The sequence below is a fragment of the Macrobrachium rosenbergii genome, chromosome 53 (genome assembly GCF_040412425.1).
Source record: "Macrobrachium rosenbergii isolate ZJJX-2024 chromosome 53, ASM4041242v1, whole genome shotgun sequence".
NCBI lineage: Eukaryota > Metazoa > Arthropoda > Malacostraca > Decapoda > Palaemonidae > Macrobrachium > Macrobrachium rosenbergii.
Genome location: NC_089793.1, coordinates 7,595,324 through 7,620,323, shown reverse-complemented (window position 1 = coordinate 7,620,323; position 25,000 = coordinate 7,595,324). Strand labels below are relative to the sequence as shown.

The following is a 25,000-nucleotide window of genomic DNA, read 5'->3' as shown; positions in this document are numbered from 1 at the left end:
TAATCCTGTCCGTTGTGTGTGACAGTTGTCTTCTAAATACAACTATAATTTATAACCTTTTGAATTGTTTTTATAGGCTCCTTCTGTATATATATATACAGTATACAGTATATATATATATATATATATATATATATATATGTATATATATATATATATATATACACAGGATAATATATATATATATATATATATATTACATATATATATTATACATATATAATATATGTATGTGTGTGTTCATGCGTGTGTGATATTTGGAAACAGTTCTGTCCCCATCCTTCCCCCAGCTACTCAGCAGCACAATAGCTTCATAAGGCAGGGCTTAACCATTCAACCCCTCATAAACCTCAACATTGCCATGGGAGTTGACGGCCGTTATTGAGAGAGGCTGGTCCCTAAATCCTCCAGAAAATGAAATTAGGGTCCTGCAAAATACACAAGTCACAGTTTGGTCCTTTAGACTCGCATATGAAATTGATAAGCATGCACCAAATCAATTCTTAAATTTCGTTAGCACGAAATGTACATGCATTGCTGCTGCGTTCATGAAATATGCATAAACTGCGAAAAATTATCGTATATAGGTTTGATGAGTAGGGCGATATATATATATATATATATATATATATATAATATATATATATATATATATATATATGAATATATATATATATAATCGGAAAGTATTCATGAAACATACCTCGTTTGATAATACATGATATATAAATATGTACACGTACACATACAGACAGACACGCACACCTGCATAATACATACATACATAAATACACACATACATATATATATATGTATATATTTAAATATATATATATATTTAAATATATATATATATATATATATATATATATTACAAAGTTGAGTTAAAAATGTACCTGGACCAGACCCATCACGGCCCAGTTGCTCAGTTAACTTGAGTATCGAAACTTTAAAAATAGCAAGTAGCTTCAGCCATTCTTATAGTGTTCCCTATCTCTTATCTTTCTACTGACTCTGACCCTGGATAGCTTTTGAAATTGACCATGAAACAGGAACAAATGTTCCAGCGCGTTACTAATGTCAATGCTGGTCCCACCCCATTATACCCACCTACATTGTTGCTTCAGAATTTATGTCAAAATTCCCCGATTTAATGTAAAGTTTAGCTGTCAAGAGAGTTCCATCTGTTCAAGTTTGTTTATCATTAACGTAATTCCTATTCTTCTCTGTGCAACACCTATATTTTTACGTATAGCTTTGAAATCTGCAACATAACAGAACCGTGATGAGTAAACAAATTATTAATGACCACCAGTGCAACAGATGTGGCCCCATTTCCCACAAGAGCAAAGAAATAAATACGTTCCATTTCTATCCACGAAAATGCGCTAAACGGATTGCTTGCCAATTTTTTTTTTTTAAATATGCTTACAGCTGAGTTCTGCTGCACCTGCCAAAATCTGGATGGATTTGCTGGGAGATTGAATTTCGGTTCAAAAAAAAAAATTCTAGCGTTCTATTATTGCTTCAGAGAAGCTAAAATCTTTTCTATTTAATCCTGGAACTTCAAAAGTTCAAGCGAAGAGGCAATGCACTGCTACTCTGCAACAATTCTCCTTGTATTTTAATAGTTTACTTGCATCTATATTTATTTATTCATCAATTTGTTATTTTTTTTTCTTTTCTAATAACTGATCCCTTCTGTCTGTATTTTCTATTACCTTCTGTTACCTCTTTCAAATGAACACCACATTCTTTGGAAGAAGCTTGAATTTCAAGTCAATGGCCCCTGTGGGCTTGCGCCGTATGAATAGGATTCATCATCTGAATAATAATAATAATAATAATAATAATAATAATAATAATAATAATAATAATAATATAAAAATAATAATAATAATAATAATAATAATAATAATAATAATAATAATAATAATAATAATAATCGAATATGTTCTACATCGATGTAAATAAAAATGTCACGGCAAACATAATTTGTCCAGTATATTTGATCCAAGACAAACAAGAATCATGATCGCTGGTGTTTGCTGCACAAGTAAGTCAACAGCAATTATTGCTTTAATTCCATCCCTTTAAACTTATCCTCTTTGATTCTTGATTTCCTTCAAACGAGCAGCGATCTCTGTCTTATTTTCTTAAAATACCGTGCTCCTAATTTTTTCCCCTGTCGTGCAAATCCTCGGCAATCACTTCCATTGTACTCAGTCGATCATGATTCCTGCATTTGAAGCTTCCTCCTCCCTCTGCTTCTTTTAGAAAGAAATCTGCCGGATCGGAGCAGGAAAATAGGGACAATTCGTATCCAAAAGCCGAATGATATCCTAATGGACAGCGGTCATTCGAGGAGCTGGTGTTTGCTCTCTGGGGTGATTTCGTGGCTCCCACTGGGAACCACATCCAAGTCATGTCGGATGAATCTTTAATGACCGAGTGACATCGGAAATGATTTTGCCCTTTTCGTGCTTTGAATTAGATCAGATGTGAAAATAGTATCTGAAATTCAAACCAAGTATTAGGTAATTGCTGACCTGCTTACGTCAGTGAGAAGGAACGTGGGATTAACTGAGTGTGTCCATGTTATTTCGACCTTGCTTGGGTTTCAAACCCAGGTTTTGTAGCTAGTGAGGCAAGCGCCTTAAAAAGTCACCCAGGAGATCCAACCCAATAAACACACACAAACGCGTATATATACACATATATCATATATGCATATATTTATACAAATATACATATAAATATATATACATTACATATATATATATATATATATATATATATATATATAGAATGACTGTCCTAATAACATGTTCTTAACAGTTAAGTAAACACTGCAAAACAAATTTTCTTCTGCTTTGAAAAAACAATACCGGCCGTTTATACAGCTTACCATTTATCAAGCAAAAATATGGCAAAGATTACAAGGAGTCATTAAAATGATGAAATTATTACTACTATTACTTCTACTTGTAATTATTGCTATGACATTAATAATTATATTGTCGATATTACTGTCACTGATTTGAGCAAAAATAATAATCACTGAGAGTATAGTAATAAAGTCTTGTAGAATAAAACAAAAGAAATAATTCAAGCGTTCATTAACACACCTCATTAAAAAGATTTAATTCACCTTCTGACATTCTTCATTACACCCACCTCCTTCAAATAAGCCCCAACACTACTGTAGAATTTATGGATTCATTACAAGTAGTATTTAAATTCGCATTATTAAAATTACTATTACTATTATTATTAATTGCTGATTTTGTTACTTTTCTTGAAAACTATTATTATTAATAAATATATATGAACACTGATGAAAGTAACAAAGGCCCATACGATAAAAAAAATGTATATTATCCAGTTTAAACGTTTAAAAACGTTCCTCCCTGACTTAACGTTTACCCTGCGTTTAAAAACGTTCCTTCTTAACTTGATGTTTACTCATGTTTAAAAACATTCCTCCCTAACTTAACATTTACCTTACGTTTAAAAACGTTCCCCCCTAACTTAACATTTACCTTACCTTTAAAAACGTTACTCCCTAACTTAACGTTTACCCTACCTCTAAAAACGTTCCTCCCTAACTTAACGTTTACCCTACCTTTAAAAACGTGTCTTCCTAATTTAACGTTTACCCTACCTTTAAAAACGTTCCTCCCTAACTTAACATTTACCCTACCTTTTAAAACGTTCCTCCCTAACTCAACGTTTACTCTACCTTTAAAAACGTTCCTCCCTATCTTAACGTTTACCCTACCTTTAAAAACGTTCCTCCCTAACTTAACGCTTTCCCTACCTTTAAAAATTCCTCCCTAACTTAACGTTTACCCTACCTTTAAAAACGTTCCTCCCTAACCTAACGTTTACCCTACCTTTAAAAACGTTCCTCCCTATCTTAACGTTTAACCTACCTTTAAAAACGTTCCTCCCTAATTTAACGTTTCACCTACCTTTAAAAACGTTCCTCCATAACTTAACGTTTAACCTACCTTTAAAAACGTTCCTCCCTAACTTAACGTTTAACCTACCTTTAAAAACGTTCCTCCCTAACTTAACGTTTAACCTACCTTTAAAAACGTTCCTCCCTAACTAAACGTTTTCCCTATCAACAAACTTCGCCGAAAACATTCCAGGAGATGCATTTTTATGTTTCCAAAAAAGTAATAAGCAACCACTACAACACGGATATGAACACTGATTTAAACAACAACAGGTATATTCCATCAACTAACGTACATTAAGTTTAAACGTTCCTCCCTGCCTACCTAAACGTTTAACCCTACCGACACACTTCCCCCGAAAACATTCCAGGAGATGCCGTGGCGGAAAGCAGGGGGGGGGGAGGAAAAAAAGAAGAAAGAAAGAGGGAAAGAAAGAAAGAGGAGAGAATCCATTATTCGACTCGGTGTCGAGTGGCCATGTGGCCCACTCGACTCGCAAGACACGTTCGAGAAACACGTGCCGCTTTTGTTTTCTAATTGTCGGATCGATAAATTTAATGGTCTAACGACCGAGTTTTACTTTGCAGACCTCCGGCGTCGGCCATCACACAGACAAACGAGAAGTGTTTAAGCGCTGAATGCCTCCAGCGTTTTCTATCGCTCGGACAAATTATGGAGACATACATTGATTGCCGAAGAAGGCATTCTCCATCGCGGAGACAAGCGTGTGAATTTTACGCTGCCACGCCTTTGGAGTTTGCTAACACACGGGAAAAGGGGTGACAAAATTATATTGGACGCCTTACGTATTTGCTAGTTTGTCAGAATACCAACAATCAAATAACTTCATTACACACCTCCGGTGTAACATAATCGATCACACACACACACACATGGACTAAACTGATATTACATATCTCTCGTGACATCTATCACACTAACACAAATGGCTGACTTGATATTACAAAACTACACCGTCTTCCTTCTTCTTCTTCTTCTTCGTTTAACGTGCTTTTTTTCCCATTTTTCATATGGGGTAAGCACGATGCTTTCTTTTGAAGGCCTTTGATTTGGCGTTGGGGTAGGCCGTAGCCTCGATCGGCTGCCCTGCCTGACATCGTTTAGACCCAGGTAGCACGTGTATATGTATCGTGCCAAATCCCCAGCTCCCTTTCTCCCAGCAGCGAGGAGATGTGAGCGGTTAGGCCGACAGCTCCAGACGTGTGAGGAAAACTACACCGTCTTCCACTGCACAAAAATAAACAATTAGCTTAAACTTGGCATTCCTCTGGAACCTCATTTCCTTTAATTCCATACACGAGCTGGTGTGCCTCGCTACACACATACAAACGAACACCTTTACAAGAAGACTTTTAGGAATTTTCCACTGTACACAAAACACTAGTAAATTTTACCAAACCATCATAATCACAATCAAACGGCTTATTCTTCCCATTCCTCTTATAGCATCCAGTTTTCTAAGACATCTGAAAAGTTTAGAAGTTGCACTGTTCCGTCTTCTTCCGTCACGTAGCATTTCATTATAGTCATTTTTACTGAAAGTGATCATAATATCCGTTCGAGGTCTAGAAGAAAACCGACAACTAAAAGTCTCATTTTTTCTCCCGGAGATTTTACTTGCGATTAAATACTCAATTTAACGAGAGATTTTTATGCTGGAAAAGATATATTTAAGTCTCAGTTAGGATCTGTTTCAGATCATTATAATGACTCATATAAATCTCCACATTATCCCATTACCTGACTTCGTCTGCACATGCAACTATGAACCGAGATAAAGAATTATTCATAATCATAACTTAAATATATAAAGATTTATACATGATTACCTTTCCTCCAAAGAGTTACTTGCAATCTGAAAAGTCCTTTTGACCCGAATAATCTCAATATTCCCAAGCTGGATCTCCTCTTCCAGTTCTTTCATATAACCACTCCTTCATTAATTCCAAGCCCGTTCAATTCATATAATCATTCCTTCATTAATTTCATCTCAGCTCAACGTACTCCAATACTTTTCATCTTTTTAATTTCTCACTTATTGGAAATCCTAACATCTGGATACAATCTCGAGTAAAACGATATTTATCTATTTATTCATTTTTCTTTCTCGGTCATCCTTTAAACCAGGACCTCATACCACGCTGTTAACCTTTTCCAATCGCCCGCTAACGAAGTCCAGGTCTCCAAATCGAGGAGGGAGGGTCCCGCCCGCCCTCCAAATGACAGTTCGTACTACGGGTCTCTTCAAATATTTGTTGAGAGTCTTGGTCCCTCCTCTCAGACCCTCGATGCGTTTGATCGCAATTCTCCCCTTTTAAATTGTTTATTTTCTTTCCAAATACCTCGCCCCTCACCGATCGCAGTACAAAGTCATTCCCTCTCATCTCTGCTGTTTGCCATCGTGCTCTACTGACCGGGAGTTGTGGACGTTTTCTCATTCATCTCTCAAATTCGTATGAAGAGTGCTGTCTCGTATTACCTAAGAGAAACGTAAACATCAGGTTATCTCGATGGTTAATGGACAAGGAGGCAATTATCGCTCGGGGAATAATCAATTATTTTTTTATATTTATAAATTACCTTCTTTATTGGTCCTTCAACTCCCCCAATTCTCTCCCATCAATGTTTTTTTATATGAATGATCTCTCTGGTCCCTAGCTTGCTTCGTTACACATTACACACACACACACACGCATATATATACATACATATATATCTATACATATATATATATATACATATATATATATATATATATATATATTTTTATCACATCACCGTGATTTATACACATACATTAAGCTACAATTGTTGTTCAATATCCTCTACCGAGGTTGAGCGAACTGAATATTAGACATTTGTAGCTTACTGTTTGTTTATATATACATACATATATATATATATATATATATATATATATATATATATATATATATATATATATATATATATATATATATTTATATATAAATATACAATATAATCAAACAACTCAACAACTCAGGTAATTTTGATATTAGCTCGTTTAGTACTCAAACCTATAACTCTCTCTCTCTAAATCTAAGACTCTCTCTCTCTCTCTCTCTCTCTCTCTCTCTCTCTCTCTCTCTCTCTCTCTCTCTCTCTCTCTCAACACACAATCGCCAATATACGTTTCGCCAAAAAATTTTCGGGACATCTGCTGAAAAGAAGAACTAACATGACGAAATATGAAGAAAATAAAAAAGAAAGAATGCAACATAAAAGAATTGCTCTCTCGGACTCTACAGAATACTTGAAGAGCTAATGCACCTTAGTGGAGGACTTCCGTCCGCATTATCATGTCTTGAATAGTTATTATTTACGAGTCAGAGATAATAGCAACGTCACGGGTGGGGAGAGAGAGAGAGAGAGAGAGAGAGAGAGAGAGAGCAATGTCACGGGTGGAAGGAGAGAAAAGAACCGAATAAGAACGAGAGAGAGAGAGAGAGAGAGAGAGAGAGAGAGAGAGAGAAGTCTGGGGTGGAAGGAGAAAAAGAACCGAGTAAGAGAGAGAGAGAGGCAATGTTACGGGTGGATGGAGAAAGAACCGAGTGAGAGAGAGAGAGAGAAAGAGAAAGAGAAAGAGGCAATGCCACGGGTGGACGGAAAGAGAGAGAGAGAGAGAGAGAGAGAGAGAGAGAGAGGGCGGGGGCGGCTAATGTGCGTAGAAAAAATGGCATTTGTTCATTATATATATATGCTCGTTTGCATATTCGTGTAGAGATCGACACTCAAAGACAGACAGACAGACAAAGACACACACACACATATATATGGGTGTGTGTGTTATTTGAATATATGTGTATATATTGGTATGTGTGAGAGAGTAACAGTGAGTGTGTATACATAAGTCTGTATAACTGTACATTATATATATACATTATATATATATATATATATATATATATATATATATATATATATATTATATATATATATATATATATATATATTTATTTATTTATTTATTTATTTATTTATTTACTACATACAGGTACATAGAAATCTGTAGATGTATGTGCATGTGAAAGAGTTTGCGAGTGTATACATGTGTCATTGTATAACTATACATGTATATGTATATGTACCTACATAATACCTATGTACCTACATACACAAAAAGACATGCATATACCAACAAGCGAAAAGAACAAGTAAACAAAAAATGGGTCAGGTCAGTTGAAACCGGGCGTCCGGAACTCATCTGGAAAAGCTAAGTTAGCCTGAGAGAGAGAGAGAGAGAGAGAGAGAGAGAGGTGTCTATGAAACGGACTCTGATGCCCCTGGGAAAAATTATTATTTTTATATTTGCCTTGTGTCAAAAGCGACTATTTCTTAATTTGAACAGAGGCGAATTCCTTTTTTAGCTAAATCATTAAACAAAGGTATGAAAGGGAAATGGGGCTGTGAGAGTTACTTGTTGTTGTTACTGTTGATTTAAGATTGTTATTTCATCCAAATGGGAGCAGGTCAATATACTGGCCACAAATCATTTCGACCGCTTCGCAAGTTAGGTTAGGTTAGGTTAGGTTAATTTTGGTTAGATTAGGGCTAATTCGTCTTACTAAAGGGCCTACTAAGGTCATCTAGATTAGGTTAGGGTAGAAATGTCTTACTAAAAGGTCTACAAGTCTGGAATACCGTAACAATCACTCGTCTTCGGACTGCCAAAATTAGGACACCCCTTTCCCTGCAACGGCCGAGTTTTGGTTAATTTTGGTTAGATTAGGGCTAATTTGACTTACTAAAGGGCCTACTAAGGTCATCTAGATTAGGTTAGGGGTCGAAATGTCTTACTGAAAGGCCTACAAGTCTGGAACACTGTAACAATCATTCATCTTCGGACTGACAAAATTAGGACACCTCTTTCCCTGCAACGGCCGAGTTTTGAATCCCAAGTTAATCCTTAACTCTCACCTCTCCTTTGTCCCGACTCCTTCGGGTCTGCGGAAGATTAGGAAGTTCGGACCTCCTTAATCGGACCTTGGAATAAAAACAAGTATCTCTCTACGTCATCCAGTATTTTGCCTTCACACTCCCTGCACTGCTTCTGACTATTGCCTGCAGCAGCAAACTTGATTAAGCCGAGATGGACTGATCTGACGTAATCTGCTTTTTCCTGCAGAAGTTCTGAACCTCTACCCTTGAGTAATGATGGATTTCTATTTAGAGCGAGGGAGGGCGTACAGACTGAATAGAAGAACCCTGAGAGCTTCTGCTCGATAATTACGATACTAAACTCCGGGCAACGAAGAGTTCTGTCGTAACTGCACTAATATAATAATAATAATAATAATAATAATAATAATAATAATAATAATAATAATTATATTATTATTATTATTATTATTATTATTATTAAGTATTATTTTTATATAATAATAATAATAATAATATTATTATTATTATTATTATTATTATATAATAATAATAATAATAATAATAATAATAATTATTATTATAATAATATAATAATAATAATTATTTTTTTATTATTATTATTATTATTATTATTATTATTATTATTATTATTATTCAGAAGATGAACACAATTCATATGGAACAAGCTCACAGGGGCCATTGACGCGAAATTCAAGCTTCCAAAGACTATAGTGTTCATTTGAAAGAATAACAGAGGCTAACAGGAAAAAAAAAAAAAAAAAAAAGAGATAAGTTATCACAAAGAAAAAATAAATAAATACATAAAAATGTAATAAATTATTAAAATACACGGAGAACTGTTTTATTGTGGTAAAGGGAGGAATATTTAGTAATGTACAACAGGTTCACCTCAGCTATGACCAGAAACCATATCAAAATACATGAGGTGGCTTATTAATCTTAAATAGAAATAAAAAACCAAATATTCCTGGAAGGTGCCGGAATAAGTATTTACCAGATCTTGATAAAAAAATTTACTGAATTAGATAAGAAACTTTGAATTACAGATAAAAAAAGGAATTAATCATTAATGTCGTAAGAAGTCGAAGTCTGATCTTTACCTGAAAGTAACTAGAAATAAAACTCCCCTGATTTTGCACCCCCACACAAAAAAAAAAATCTACTGAATAAAACGCCACTTTGTGAAATACAAAACTAAACGTGAGCGCTCACAAAACATTTTTTCCCCTAGAGAGTCTGTATTCCAACCAGAGATCTCTGGCGCGCATTATTCCCTCCCCAAAAAAAAATCTCGGCATCTTAATTAAAAGGATAAAGGAAATCTTCCTCGGTAACGTCGCGACACCTCTCTGTTCGTGATGTGGCGTCGCTGCTTCTAACGAGTTCATTAATTAAATTTTCTTCGGAGGCACGGCCTTTGCGCCGCGGGGCAATGAGCTTATTATAAAGGAACGGGCAAAAATGCGGTTTATAATGGATGTGTGGGATTCAGTTCTGCATGACGTAATGTCGGCTTAGCATAAACAGATTTCTGGTGTGCAGTGATATATATATATATATATATATATACACACACACACACACACATACACACACACACACACATATATATATATATATATATATATATATATATATATATATATATAAAATGGATATATAAATATAATATAAATGCACCTAAGTCCCCTGATCAATGCACAGCCGAAAATGTTCGTTTTTTGTTTGGGGCACATTTACCGTTCTCTGTAAGAAGAATCATGGGTGCACTTATGTGTCCCTAGCTCGAGCCATTAAAAAGAACATCTTTCGTTAGTAACCCAAAGCACATGTGTCTCATTACCGTCAGATAATTTCAAGTTTCCTGTTCCATCATCAAGAAAACCTATATACAACACCATCTGAGGGTCTAGGACGCGTGGCACTTTGCAAGGACCATCTGACAAAAAAAAAAAAAAATTAAAATTGCAGACCACTACCGAGGTCTCTAGCTCGGCACCTACCGGTTTACGTGAAAAATTGAACGCTGTTTTTAGTACTAAGCTCTCGGGGATTAACGTAAAAAACATAAGCAAAAGACGGTTAATATAAAAAACATAAGCAAAAAAACGATTAATATCATAAGCATAAATAAAAGGCGGTAATATCTCGGTCGGCGACTGATGGGAATCAGGCCGCGGTAGTAGCCTGCAATTCTACCGATAATAACTTTCACCTTTCATTTAATGTTAGAAGCCATTTTTACGTAGTGCCTTTCAGACTAATTACTAATCAAACTTGATCGAAGCAACGGATAAATGTCCAAATCCAAAATGTATGGTTAAGCCGCAATCTTTGTCATTCCGCTCTTTCACGCATTTTCTTCGAGCATGGGCTACATAAGGGCGCATTAGCCTAGTTGACTTTTCCATCAGCCTCAGTATTAAAACCTGGTGTACAAATGGCGTATTTTACGTAGTTAATGAGCTCAAGTGCTCGGGCTCAATTTCTATCCTAATGCGACGCTCAATGGGTCTGGCACTTCATAAAACTCAACTTTTCTTAAATCTAACTCGTGAGCGAGGTGGTAAGGGTTCAACCGGAGCTTCAGTCAAAAAGTCCAAACCAACAACTAAAAACATTCAGCAACAATCTCTGATGCACGTACCTTGAAAGGGGCGTCATCTGATCATCTGTACTTCACTAAATGGGGATACGTTTGTGACTCGTCAGTGGTTTGGCAAAACTGAGAACAGGTCCACCGCTAGGCCTATCGCGGGCAGTGTTAGCCCGTCATTTATCAAGCCAGTTTCCAAAGGCCGTACCGGCGAGACCCCTTAACACTGTTCCTGTCCCTTGTCACCTGAAAACACAGATAAATGCTAATTTTAAAGAGTTCAATATATGTGAAGTGACTAATTGTCTTATAAGGTGGAAATAAAAATATGACAACACAATGCTGCTACATAGCCAACCCCTCCACACCACACCACCAGCTCGCAATTTACATAAAACAGTGTCTCGTGTCACTGTATTACACCTATGCACTTTGTTTTTCTCAATCTTTATTGATGTAAGAGACCCTACGGCCCTCCTGTAAAAGGAGCAAACGGGGTTTCTTAATGGTCCGTTTGTTCTTTCACAGGTTTTACCATCTTATGGTAATCGCTTGCAATTGCCTATCCATACCGCATTCTTCAGGCCATCTCTCTGACACAGATCAACATCGATTACCAATTTACTTTTGATAAACAGTTAATCAATCATACACAAAAATATTTGCACGAACTAAAAGGTTTGAACTAATATAGCCCACGAAATGCTCACATCCTTTTCTGTCCTATACACTACACTGATATACCTAGGCTAAGTCAACAGAAGTCTTAATTGTTTACATGACAAGCGTACCATTTCATCAGTAACACACATTACTGCACATCATTTCAAAGTCAAGAGCTCTCTACCAGTGTTTGCTACTTAAGGTCCTACCGTGCACATTATGGCACTGAAGAAGTCTTGCCTAACTTTAGAGAAAAAAAAAATTGTTAAAAGTCGCTAACAAGCTCCACCAACGATTTAGTTTGTGATTCACTGCTAATCATATAATTTCTAAGCTGATTTTAATGTCAGCTGAGGATGAACACAGAAACTAAGGGGCAACAAACTTGAGACAACCATAGTACTGCCAGACTTTATCACTGGATAAGTCTAGCGGCAAGATGCAAGAGGGGAACAGAAAATGTGTTCATGGCACCCGATAAATGAGCATAGTTTCTACATTTTTCAGTACCTTGCCACCAGAATTTGTAAACAGAAATGGGCTTCCCTTTGATTCATAAATCCTCTAAATACAAGTATGAGTTGCCTATGCTTAGTAGATCTATCTTACCCCGTACCGTAATTTTTTTTTTGTGTGATTCTGCTGACAATCTCATTGGTTTTATATACGGGATTGATACAGGATTATAGTTACATCTGTGAAAAATTAGCTTCCTATAGAATAAATACATATACAACTGTGTATTTGCGGTGGTAAACGTTTTTCATTTAAAAACTCTGACACAGTAACATGCATCTTTACGCTATACCTGCAAATAATTAGTGTAGTAATAACAACAGCAATGCTGTACACATGCTCATATGCTTGTATATTCAACGGTACTACAAGCATGTAGGTCTAAGGCATAAGGTTTTTCAAACCCATACGCCGTCACATGGTATGAACCACTAAGTGATTACAGTCTGTTAGTCCGAAGTTCCATAGTCCGAAAAAGTCGTAGCATTTTTATGGGTGTTTACTGTACAATTTCCGCATTAACTACAGGGGTGGGGGCTGACAGTCCGTCGGACTATCGTGTTCTGACTTTCAATCGGACCTTCGGACTATCGGGGCCTGTTTTTCGGACTGGCATTTTCGGACTAGGTACCCATAAGGCTGGCGGTTAACATCGCATTATTCAATAGTGTTAAGACATATGTGTTTGATATCAATGGATATTTTACAATATTTTGAGAATAGGCAATACTAGTTTCATTTTATCCGCATATATTTACAATAAAAATGAGAAATACTAGTTGCATTTATCCCCATATTTTAACCATAAAATTTAATTGTAAAATAGATGGCGTAGCATTAATATATATGTATGGCTGGAAATCGGTTGATTGTATCAGAAAGAACAACAAACATTCTTCACTAGGCCTAATCTATGTTTTTGGGGGAACAGGGTGAGATATGTTACATGACAATTCTTGAATGACAAATAATAAAACAATAAATTTAATCAAGCAGTTATTCAAAACCAAGGGAAATAAAATAATAAGCTAAACGTGTGAATGGCTCTTATGCCATTCATCTGACCTGTTTGAAGGCGCCATTAACTTGAGTTTGATGGTCTGCCTCCTGTACCACAACTTGGTGCTATTATCTCCGTTAGGACACTAACGCTTTCACTCAATATTACATCACAAAGTAAACATATTCACGAGAGTACTAAAAAAAAAAAAAAAACGAAAGCGCTTGCACGCCGGACACATTGCACAACACGAAAAAGGTGCGGGTCGGGTGACGAGAAGTGTATTCCTCCACGAACTGAGCTTCAGCCGACTACCCATCCATTTGCAAAGAATGCTTCCATGGAACAGAATACCCACAATAACAACTGGAAAAACGGAAACATAATGAATGATAGGGCAAATAAAGACAGGCGCTTACCTATAAAATGTGTATTATTACATATAAAAAACAGCAATACTAGTCAAAAAACCACTAAATTTCTGTCAGCCGGCATTGTCACTACTAACCGGACACTTTTTCAAGATTTTCACAATAAATTAAGTACTTACGTCGACGTGCAAGGTACCATTCAAGGAGGGTCAATAATAAGTATAGATGGTACCTGTACACTAGACGCTTTATTGATACCAACTCGGTAATCTGTGAAAGGCGATAACTTGCAAAGCTAACAGCACGCACTACTTTTTGTGGCGGAGTTAATGAATTCCGTGAAAAGTCTCAGCTGAAATAATAAATCCTAATTACCACCGTAGAGTAAAAGGAAAGCACATCTTCAAGGCACACGTATGTATACCGATATGTATGCATTCGCCCAACAAATAGGAAAACATGTTAAAAGCGCTGCGTCGTTATCAACAAATGTATGTAATATCGCCTCTCTATGCTGTTCAATATTCCTTTGAAAAGAAGAGTGGAAAAACTATTGGCAAATGGAAAAGCGAACGCTGTTGTATCTCTTGTCGCAAAACGCTGTAAAGAACGAGGACTTTTTACTGCGATTGAAATACTATGCATCTCTTTTTTATTTCTCTGTGTAATATATACGCAGTATATATGTATATATATATATATATATATATATATATATAAAATTTATATATATAGCCTTTTGTTTGTGAACCTTTAGGATCTCAGCAAGCCTCTTAGGAATGAGGTTGCTAGCCCTATACACTCTTTAACCCTGGTTACGACCACGTAAGTCGTGTAATAACCAGGTGATAATTTAGTATTTAGGTCTGAACATCCTGGAACCACCCGCTTGGTAGGCAAGAATGCTTCCAGTAACACCACGTTATATATATATATATATATATATATATATATATATTATATATATATATATATATATATAATATATAACATACATATATATATGTGTGTGTGTGAAAGAGAGAGAGAGCTTAAAGGGTAGCTCGTTCGAGATGTGTCATAATCAAGAACAGAAGAATGATGTTTGAACCACACATTCCAGCAGTCACTGGTGGAGAGAGAGAGAAATACTTAAATTTCCCATTATTGGCTGTAGACTTCTCGAACACCCATTTTCCAAACCTTCAATTTCTTCCTCGTAGATATCTGAAAAGCGAAATAAAACAATATACACAGGTACATCTTACAAGATTTGCCTCAATTCCTATACTGCTCTTTTTCCGAGTTGAATGAGATGCCTTATTAAGATACCTTATTTGGTAACTTTGGGATTGCAAGGCAAAATAGTAACTTAATTTGTTTGGAATTACAAGGTCAAATAGTGACTTAATTTCCAGTCTTAAAAATTTATATTTTTCAAAAACAATGTTCACGCTGAACGGATATTGCCAACGATGTGCCTTGTGCGGCTCACTGTAACCTATACTAAAACTCCTTTGCAGTTTTTATCATCTTTTTATCCCTTCCTTTCAGTCTCTATCCACTTAGCCGTCCAATTCCTTTAACTTGACTTCCCTCCGTTGTTACCCGTCAATTAAAATCGTATCTCCGGTCACTCCTCCGAGAATCCAGGAATGGGACTCCTAAGTCATGATAATAATCTACTTTGTGACGATAACACAGCCAGTAATTACGTTGATTATCCTGCTTCTCGCTCCCGGAATTATATTAATTTGGGGGCAATGGCCCTTCCAGGAGACGAGAAGATTAATGCAGCAGTGGGAGATAGTCGGGGGAGGGGGGAGGAGGGAGAAGGAGGGGATGGGAAGGGAGGGACATCATTTGTTGTGGACGCACCAAATAGTTGATCTTACCTTGGAGTCATTGCTTACACAGCATAGGCATTAAATTAATTGTTTTTTAATAAGCTACAAATTTGAGAAGTTTCTGTCAGGGAGTATCGCCGCCAGTGCACCTCGCGTGGTACACTGTAGGCATTACAACCCACTTTTTACCCTTTACTTTGCCTCCATTCCCACTTCCTTTCTTCCATCTTGCTGTCCAACCTCTCTCACTATTACTTTTTTACTGGAACTGTGAGGTTTTCCCTTAGTTCCACCTTTAGATCCTTGTACTTCATCTCCCTTATTTTCTGGATCTCTTCCCCTTGCTGTTCAGCCACTCCAACTTCCCCTCTTCACTGCCTTAACATTGCCCCAGCGCTTTCATAAATCAATCAAATTCAACAAGCGGATTTGAGCAGATTTCCCAAAACCTCTTCATTTTCTTGATAATTTAACTCATCTCATTCCATTCCAGCACCATTCATCTGCCACAAACCTACAGTAAATGCCGTAAGGTAATGTCACCTTATCTCTTCCAGGATTACACGATTACGATGTACCTCAACCAGTACTGGAAGGACGAGAGACTGGCGTTCAGTTCCAGGGACGAGCTCTTAACGCTTCCAGGCGACTTCGCGGAGAAGATCTGGGTTCCAGATACTTTCTTTGCCAATGACAAAAGCAGGTAAGGCTGGAAAGAGCACGCGTCGCGGTTTATTCAAGCTGTAGTCGGAATTAAATGTGAAAATGCCTTCGTGGAAATTAAAGCCGTAAGCGCTGGAAGAAGAAAGTAGTGCGCATATCTCGATTCATTTTTTTTTAATTAATAATAAAATGTAGTTACGATGCAAATAAGTACAGATAATCGCAGCAACAAGGAGACGAGTAATGAAGGCAGATCACGCAGAGACTGTTAATATGTAGGTAGTAGGTAAAATTAATAACTTGCACTTTGTGAATCATCTTTCTTGCACTTAGCAGCAAATCTAGATGCGCATGGAAAGGTTGTTCCAAGCCTCATGTAGATGTCCATCTGAATATTAAATTGGTTATCACATGTGACTGTAGGATAACTGAGGGATAAAATCAATTAAAATATAGGGGGGGAAAGGTGTTTTTGCAATCTGCTTGTTAATTTGCATTTTTATTTTTATTAATTTCTTGTTATTCCTTTTTTCTAATGCGTTTTCTATTTTGTGGAAACTTGCTTCTCAAACCAATGGGGTTCTAAGTGTGCTATAAATGGAAATTTTAATAATAATAATAATAATAATAATAATAATAATAATAATAATAATAATAATAATAATAATCATAATAATAATAATAACAGCAAGAAAAGACCTTCTAGTATAGCTTTTTAAATTCATTAAAGCACTAAGGAATAGAGGAATAAAAGTAGATCATGCGAATATGATGTGGGATTGGCTACGTCACTCCTATAAAGTTAATCTGGAAAAAAATACATTTTGAAGCCATCCTCCAAAAAAAGGAAAAAGAGAGAGAGAGAGAGAGAGAGAGAGAGAGAGAGAGAGCTTCACTATCAACAGATAACCATGTACTACACTGAAGCAGTAGGCTGCAAGCCCGGTGTCATAACACAAGAACTACAAGAGAGAGAGAGAGAGAGAGAGAGAGAGAGAGAGAGAGAGAGAGAGAGAGATTCACTATCAATAGATAACCATGCACTACAATGAAGCAGTAGACTGAAAGCCCGATGTCATAACGAGAGAGAGAGAGAGAGAGAGAGAGAGAGAGAGAGAGAGAGAGCCTCATTCTCGCTGAAGCATTTACTTCCAATTCCAGACCCTCCCAGTGGTGTCTGACCCGAGTTTTTGTGACATGCGTCGCGCCAAGTCAATCGTCGATTTGCAAAATTCACAACATGCCTGATCGTCTTATTTCCATTTATATTGGAAGCTGAGAGGCACAGCTTGACAACCACCGTTACGGTGAAGGGTGCTGAACAATACCTGCTTTTGTTGAAAGCAGATTGGTGCCCTTACCTGTAATGGTTGGAAATAGACTATCATTGTACTCAGGTCATCAGGAATTCCAAAAGGTTAATGTTTTGTTTCTCCTAAGGTCATTTTTATTTTTTACGTACGACCTTGTTTTTTATAACTATCTATGTATTATGTTGCCAAGGCGATTTTCAGTTTGATAGTTTCTCCGTCGATACATCTTTACTCTTGATAAATTCATTCGGTGTTTGAGATCTTCCTTATCTATGTTACTTTTCTTCGTCATGAGAAACTGAGGTATTTAGAATTTAAACATATAACATGAAGCCTTTAACAGATTTTTACATGAAGTCTTTAACAGCTTTCTACACGAAATCTTTAACAGCTTTTTACATGAACAAAAAAAAAAAGTCATTTTGACCTTACGAAATTTGTGGGCCATTATATGCTTACTTACATGCGTCTTGTGTGTGTTCTTTTGCATTTTTTTCTTAATTTTGTGAACATTATTTCTTATGAATTACCATACTTGTATTGGCCATCAATTTTATGAAGATTTCACAGATGTTTTCAGAAGCACTCTCTCTCTCTCCTCTCTCTCTCTCTCTCTCTCTCTCTCTCACACACACACACACACACACATAGACAAGATTTTTAAAATCTTATGAAAATCTGTTTTTATGAATTGACAAAACTGTTTTGGTCATCAATTTTAATGAGGAATCCCAATTTTTTCTAGCTACTATTATCTCTCTCTCTCTCTCTCTGGCTCTCTTCTCTCTCTCTTATTCTTATGAAAATATACTCCTATGAATAAGCAAAACCATTGGCCATCAATTTTTTCGAGGATTTCCTGCTCTCTCTCTCTCTCTTTTATTCTTATGAAAATACACTCATAAATTAACAAAACTTGTTACCAATTTTTCGAGGATTTCATCCGTTTTTCAGAAGCATTCTCTCTCTCTCTCTTTATTCTTTTTATTCTTGAAAATACACTCATAAATTAACAAAAACTTGTTACCAATTTTTTGAGGATTTCATCCGTTTTTCAGAAGCATTCTCTCTCTCTCTCTCTCTCTCTCTCTCTCTCTCTCTATTCTTATAAAATATATTCTTGTACACTAACAAGATTGTATTAATCACCAATTTTTCGAGGATTTCATCTGTTCTTTTAGAACCATTATCTCTCTCTCTCTCTCTCTCTCTCTCACGAGGCTTTGCGGCATCTCGTCCTTTTTTCGGCCCGTGAAAGCCCCACCAAATTAGAGTGGATGCAAAAGGCGCCTTAGTCAACAGGATCAAGTCGCAAGGGGGAGATGCATTCAGCATCCGGCTCCCTTGTCAATCAATATCCTGCTGGGGGGAAAAAATAGAAAAAAAAAATATGCTTCCATCCATCCCCAGACGAATATGCAAGTCGGGGGAGGTCGGTTCAGGAAATCTTGGGCGGTATCCGGAACCGAATAATTATGAAGGCTGCGATGATGATGATGATGATGTTGGATGATGGTGATTAAGATGATGAAAATGATGGTAGGGAAAATTTTCCGGTTCATTGTTTTTTGTTTTAAGCCGGTGTTGATAAGGATGATTATGATGATGATGATGATGATGCTGGCTGATGGTGGTTAAGATGATGATGATGATGATAGTGGGGAAAATACTCAAATTCATTGTTTATCTTACGCCACTGAAGATGATGGAAATGATGATGATGATGGATGACGGTGATTAAGATGATGAAAATGATGGTAGGGAAAATTTTCCAGTTCATTGTTTTTTGTTTTAAGCCGGTGTTGATAATGGTGATAGTGATGATGATGATGATGATGGTTCTGGATGATGGTGGTTAATATAATGATGATAGTAGGGAAAATACTTAAGTTCATTGTTTATCTTAAGCCACTGAAGATGATGGTGATGATGACGATGATGATAATGATGTCGTTGCATGATGGTGCTTAGGATGATGATGATGATGATGGTAGGGAAAATCCTCCAGTTCATATTATTTTTATTTTATGCCAGCGATGACAATGACGCTGATAGTGATTATACGAGTTTTATGATGATGATGATGATGATGATGATGTTGAATGATGATGGTGATAATGGGAGGGAAAATCCTCTAGTTCATTGTTTGTTTTATTTTAAGTCAGTGATGATAATGAAAATGATGGTGATTATACAGCTATTATGATGATGATCATGATGGATGATGGTGGTGTTTAGGAATATAATGGTATGGAAAACGTTCTATTTCATTGTTTTTTTTATACCAGTGATGACAATGAAGATGATAGTGATTATCGAGCTGCGATGACGATGATGTTGTTGTTGGATGATGCTGGTTAAGATGATGATGATGATAGTGAAAATCCTCGAGCTGACATTTCATTTCATGCCAGTGATGGTACCGAAGACGATGGTGATGGTGACAAAGATGGTGTTGGATGATGCTGTCAAGGAAATTATTTAGATGCCTTCATACTTTTCAAAGTAATTATACATTTCTAATTATAATGAAAATAGTGATGAAGGAGGTGGCACTATGCTGATAATGATAGAAGAGATTATTCGGATACATTATACATTTTTTATTTCTCTTAGTCTTTCAGAATTATTCACTTATATTCCGATGACAAAACATGTCTGGATTTCCGTATTGGTTTTAGTGGAAGGCAAACAATTATCATCATTATTATACCGCAAACCTGTTATGTTATTATCATTATCATTATTATTCAATATTTTGCTCATATTTATGCCCATACCATCATCATCGTTACACATACATTGCAGTTGTATCTACACCCATACACACACACACACACACACACTTCATAAAAAACTTAGAAGTGCTGAGGAGGGTTAGGTAAAAAAAATAACACCCAAATGCCTTTTAAAACAACCAAGTGTTATCGAAACTTGTAACAAACCTTAGCAATGTGGTGCAAGCGTTAATCCGGCAGAACGAAGTCCCGCAGCCAACAGGGTAATAAGAGTATGCAATCAATCATTTCTCTGAAAATAAAGAATAGAAAGTTTGAATTTTTTTACTTGTAAGAAATGCTGAAGAAATTCCATTTTTTACAATTTTTTTTTTTAAAAGGTGAAAGAATTTTGCTTGTATCGCTTTTATATATCAAATTACCGTTCATCTAAAGCTTACCAACATTGCAAGTTATCAAGATGATGCAAGAATGTTACTTTCTTTGTTTTTGCGCAATCTATTTTATATATATATATATAAAAATGTTAGTCCAATTTTTTTTTATCATCTAAGGGTTTGCCTCACACCCTCTTCCTTTTTTTTTTTTTTAGTCTTTATTTTCCTGACATGAAATATGTAGAAGTCAAATATTCTTTTTAAGACTTTGGGTGTCATTTATAACAACATGTTTTCTTATATTTACTTCAGTTTTTCACCTTTTTGTTACTCTAGAGAATTCATGAAGTTTAACTGTTCATTTAATAACTGCTCTCATGATATCAGCCATGATTGTAAATATATCTTGAATTATTCATCCGTTGGAAAAGTATTTACAAAAACAAGTTCTCTTGCTCTCTCTCATCCTCCAGATGAACCATTGCATAATGGTCGAACAATTAAAACGTTCTCTCTTCTTCTCTCTCTCACGAACTCGATAATGAAAATCTGATTCATTATACTGCAGGACACAAAAACAATCTCTCTCTCTCTCTCTCTGTCTGTTTCGGGTCACAGACTAGACCCACCACCTCCAAACCCTTCCCCCCCACCGTGACCTATCTTGCCTAGCCTACCCCATCATCCCCCTGTCTCCCCCACACCTGTCTCTCCCCCTACCCCCCCCACCCCTCCCGTCTGACTCCCGTTCCTCATCCTCTCCTTCTCTGGTTGTCATAGAAACGTATCTCAGAGTCTTTACTCCTTGTGCAGCCATGAATTACTTGTTGCCTCTCAGACCCGTGGATTAACGGCGCTTCTTTTTTTTCTCACTCTCTCTTATTTTTGCTACGCCAAGTTGTCTGTCTTCTGCTTTATTTTAGAAATGAAGGTTTGACGGTTATATATATAGAATATATATATCCGTGTGCGTGTGCTGCGGAAGTTTCCTGCACATGGGCTTCATCAATGATTCATGTATGTGGCAGTGACCAGTTAGATATTTATCCTATGAAACAAACAAGTGTATGTATATATATATATATATATATATATATATATATATAAACTGAATGCTTTTCGAACGTTCCTTTCAATCAAACTTTGCACCTATTGACCTACGACGTGATTTACACCCCTGCAGTCCGTCGACTGTGATTGTTCGTACCCAGGATGGAAAGGGTTGACGCTGAGCACAACGATGCCATGAAATTAAAAAATCGTTTAATAAAACCCGGAGCTTGTCATCTCTTGTCATGAAGCAAATCTTGACTGATTCACTGATCCTAGCTCGAAGAAAAATGGTGAAAGAAAATGTGTGTGAGAAGAAAAATAATCCAAAGAAATCTTGAAATATCTTCCAGTAAAAACGAAAAGAAATTATAGTTTTTTTAGGGGATGAGCAATGTAAGATGTTCCCGTTTTGCTTTTCACCGTTTGAAGGGAAAAAATGTCACTGCCGTTTCCGACTTTTCACTGCTCGATGTTTTAAAGAGACAATCACCGTTCGGTATTTGAATGACGTATGAATTGATGAATTGAATATAGAATTTAAGTCAAAGACCAAGCACTGGGACCTATTAGGTCGTTCAGCGCTGAAACGGAAATTGACAGTAAAAGGCTTGAAAGGTGTATCAGGAGGGAAACTTCTCAGTTGCACTTGAATCAATTGTTAGAAAAGGGTGGAAAGTAAGATAGAAGAAAGAGTATATGAAAGGAGGAAAGGTAAAAGGAAAGAAAACGGGTTGCAGCTAGGGGCCGAAGGGACGCTGTAAAGAACCTTAAGTAATGCCTACAGTGCACCGCATGAGGTGCACTGACGGTGCTACCCCCCTACGGAATGTCTCTATCCGTTGTTCCCAAGTGTCAGGTTTCTGGTCGATGTTTGAAACATTACTCCGTCCGTTTCACAGTTCGTCGTTTGACAGTCACTGGTCGATGTTTGAATGACATATTTCTCTATTTGCTGTTTGCAACTGACGGGTTTCACTGTTCGTCATCTGATGGACAGTCACTTGTCGATGTTTGAAAGCATTTGCACTATATATTTTTGCGTGTTTCACTGTTCGTCGTTTGAGAGACAGTCACTGGTCGATGTCTGAAAGACATATTTCTTCGTCTGCTGCTAGAAAGTGACACGTTCCAGTGTTCGGCATCTGAGAGACAGTCACTGACTGGTCGATATTTGAAAGACATATTTCTCCATCTGCTGTTTGCAACTGGCAGGTTTCACTGTTCGTCGTTTGGGAGACAATTACAGTTCGATGTTTGAAAGCACTTTCACCATACTCTGTTTATAGGTTCCATTGTTCGTGATTTCAGAGACGTTACCGGTCTATGTTTGAAAGACATATTTCAGCATCTCCGCCGTTTGAAAAGCGACATTTTGCTCCTTTTGTTTTGAACTCCTATTTCACAGTTCGCCGTTTGAAAGGAAAACCTGAAACATGACTCATTACGCTAAAGAAAGAGAGTGAAAGGTAATTCATTTTCTAAAAAAAAAAAAAAAAAAAGAACAGCAATGCAATTCAAAACAAAAACAGAACGAAAAGAGAGAAATTTTATTTGCCGTTTCTCGAGTCAAGCGACGTTTATTGCAACATAAATGCCATCCACGGCAATTATTATTTTCATAGTATGAGGGCTTTTCAAAAGACTCTCTGTTGCTAAACGGAAGGTTAATGTTGTATTATTATCATTGCTGGCTGAACTGCAACCATATGGCAGTGGTGTGTGTGTGTGTGTGTGTGTGTAAGCGCGCGCGCCGTGTGGTGGGGGTATATATCTACTAAATTGAGGGTAGGTGGATCACATTGTGACTGTCCTGGAAACACGATTTCTGAGAAAAACCTTCGTTTGTTCGAGCAACTATATGTATTTGTACGTCTAATTTTTCACTATAGCACTTTTCATGAAAATGACTGTACTTCCTTTCTTCTGATATAACCCCCCACCCAAAAAGTGCAAATCCACTCTCAACCTCTCTTATCTTAATGTTGGCCATCATTATACTCTGTATCCCAAGAACTGATCTTTCAGCACATTTCGGGGTATAGTCGTAGTTCTGTGTATATCTGTTCGTTTAAAGTATTGTAATCTCTCTCTCTCTCTCTCTCTCTCTCTCTCTCTCTCTCTCTCTGGATATCTAATCTATGCAGTCCATAACCATATTCAATATTCATATACAATGGATATGAGGCGATTCATTCCGATCCATAAACCTTCTCCCTGAAAATATTTATGTAATAAAAAAATTTAATCACTTTCTCTGTCATTATAGATATAGATATTTAAGCTCCATCGGCATTCCTACCAAATGCAAGTATATTACCGCCTCTCATACCTAACCTCAATGCAACCCATAATTATAATTCAATGCCCACAAAAGCACCTCCTTCTCCTACCTCCATCCTTCCTGGCTTGCATTACGGAGCCTCCTCCTCCTCCTGCTGCCGTCTGTCTGTCTGTCTGTCTGTCTGTCTGTCTGTCTGGCAGTCCTCCTGAGGGAACCCTTCCTCTCCTACTCCTACGCCTCCTGGGGGAATCCTCAATCCCTCTAATCTCTGCTAAGTTAACGCCGTGTGTAAACTTTCCCCTTTCATCCGTTCCTGTCTAATGCTCCTTGCGTCTGTCGGAGGAAGTCCCAAGTTTGCAACGAAAGGGGCAAATGGTATTAATGTTAACAGGGTCAGTTCTGGCCCGGGTTGAGTGAGAGTAGGACACGTTGCTGAGCAGAGGAGGGAATGAACTGGGAAAGAGTAGTTGTTGCTGCTTTTGTTATTATTATTATTATTATATTATTATTATTATTATTATTATTATTATTATTATTATTATTTTTATCACCATCCCCTTTAAGTGAATAAGATGGAAATCAACACGGTATAATCACTAGAGAGTTCTGGGTTCGATCCCCACACGAGGCAGGAATTACTAATAATAATAATAGTAATAATAATAATAATATTGTTCATGTTGCTGTTATAATC

The 25,000-nt window shown here is 36.7% G+C and overlaps 1 protein-coding gene and 1 long non-coding RNA gene across 3 annotated transcripts in view; one reads left to right on the top strand and one right to left on the bottom strand.

Moving 5' to 3' along the window:
- LOC136834257 (uncharacterized) overlaps positions 1–25,000 on the bottom strand; it is a 135,807-nt gene that overhangs the window by 40,551 nt on the left and 70,256 nt on the right. The window contains exons 3-4 of the long non-coding RNA XR_010851703.1: positions 20,803–20,887; positions 11,557–11,751 (exon numbers count right to left, since the gene is read on the bottom strand). This is a non-coding gene — a long non-coding RNA (uncharacterized lncRNA). The remainder of the gene's footprint in view (positions 1–11,556; positions 11,752–20,802; positions 20,888–25,000) is intronic.
- LOC136834255 (gamma-aminobutyric acid receptor subunit beta-like) overlaps positions 1–25,000 on the top strand; it is a 172,445-nt gene that overhangs the window by 124,351 nt on the left and 23,094 nt on the right. For both annotated transcript variants that reach the window (XM_067096600.1, XM_067096599.1), the window contains exon 4: positions 16,439–16,584. In XM_067096600.1, the coding sequence (XP_066952701.1) occupies positions 16,439–16,584 (146 nt within the window). The remainder of the gene's footprint in view (positions 1–16,438; positions 16,585–25,000) is intronic.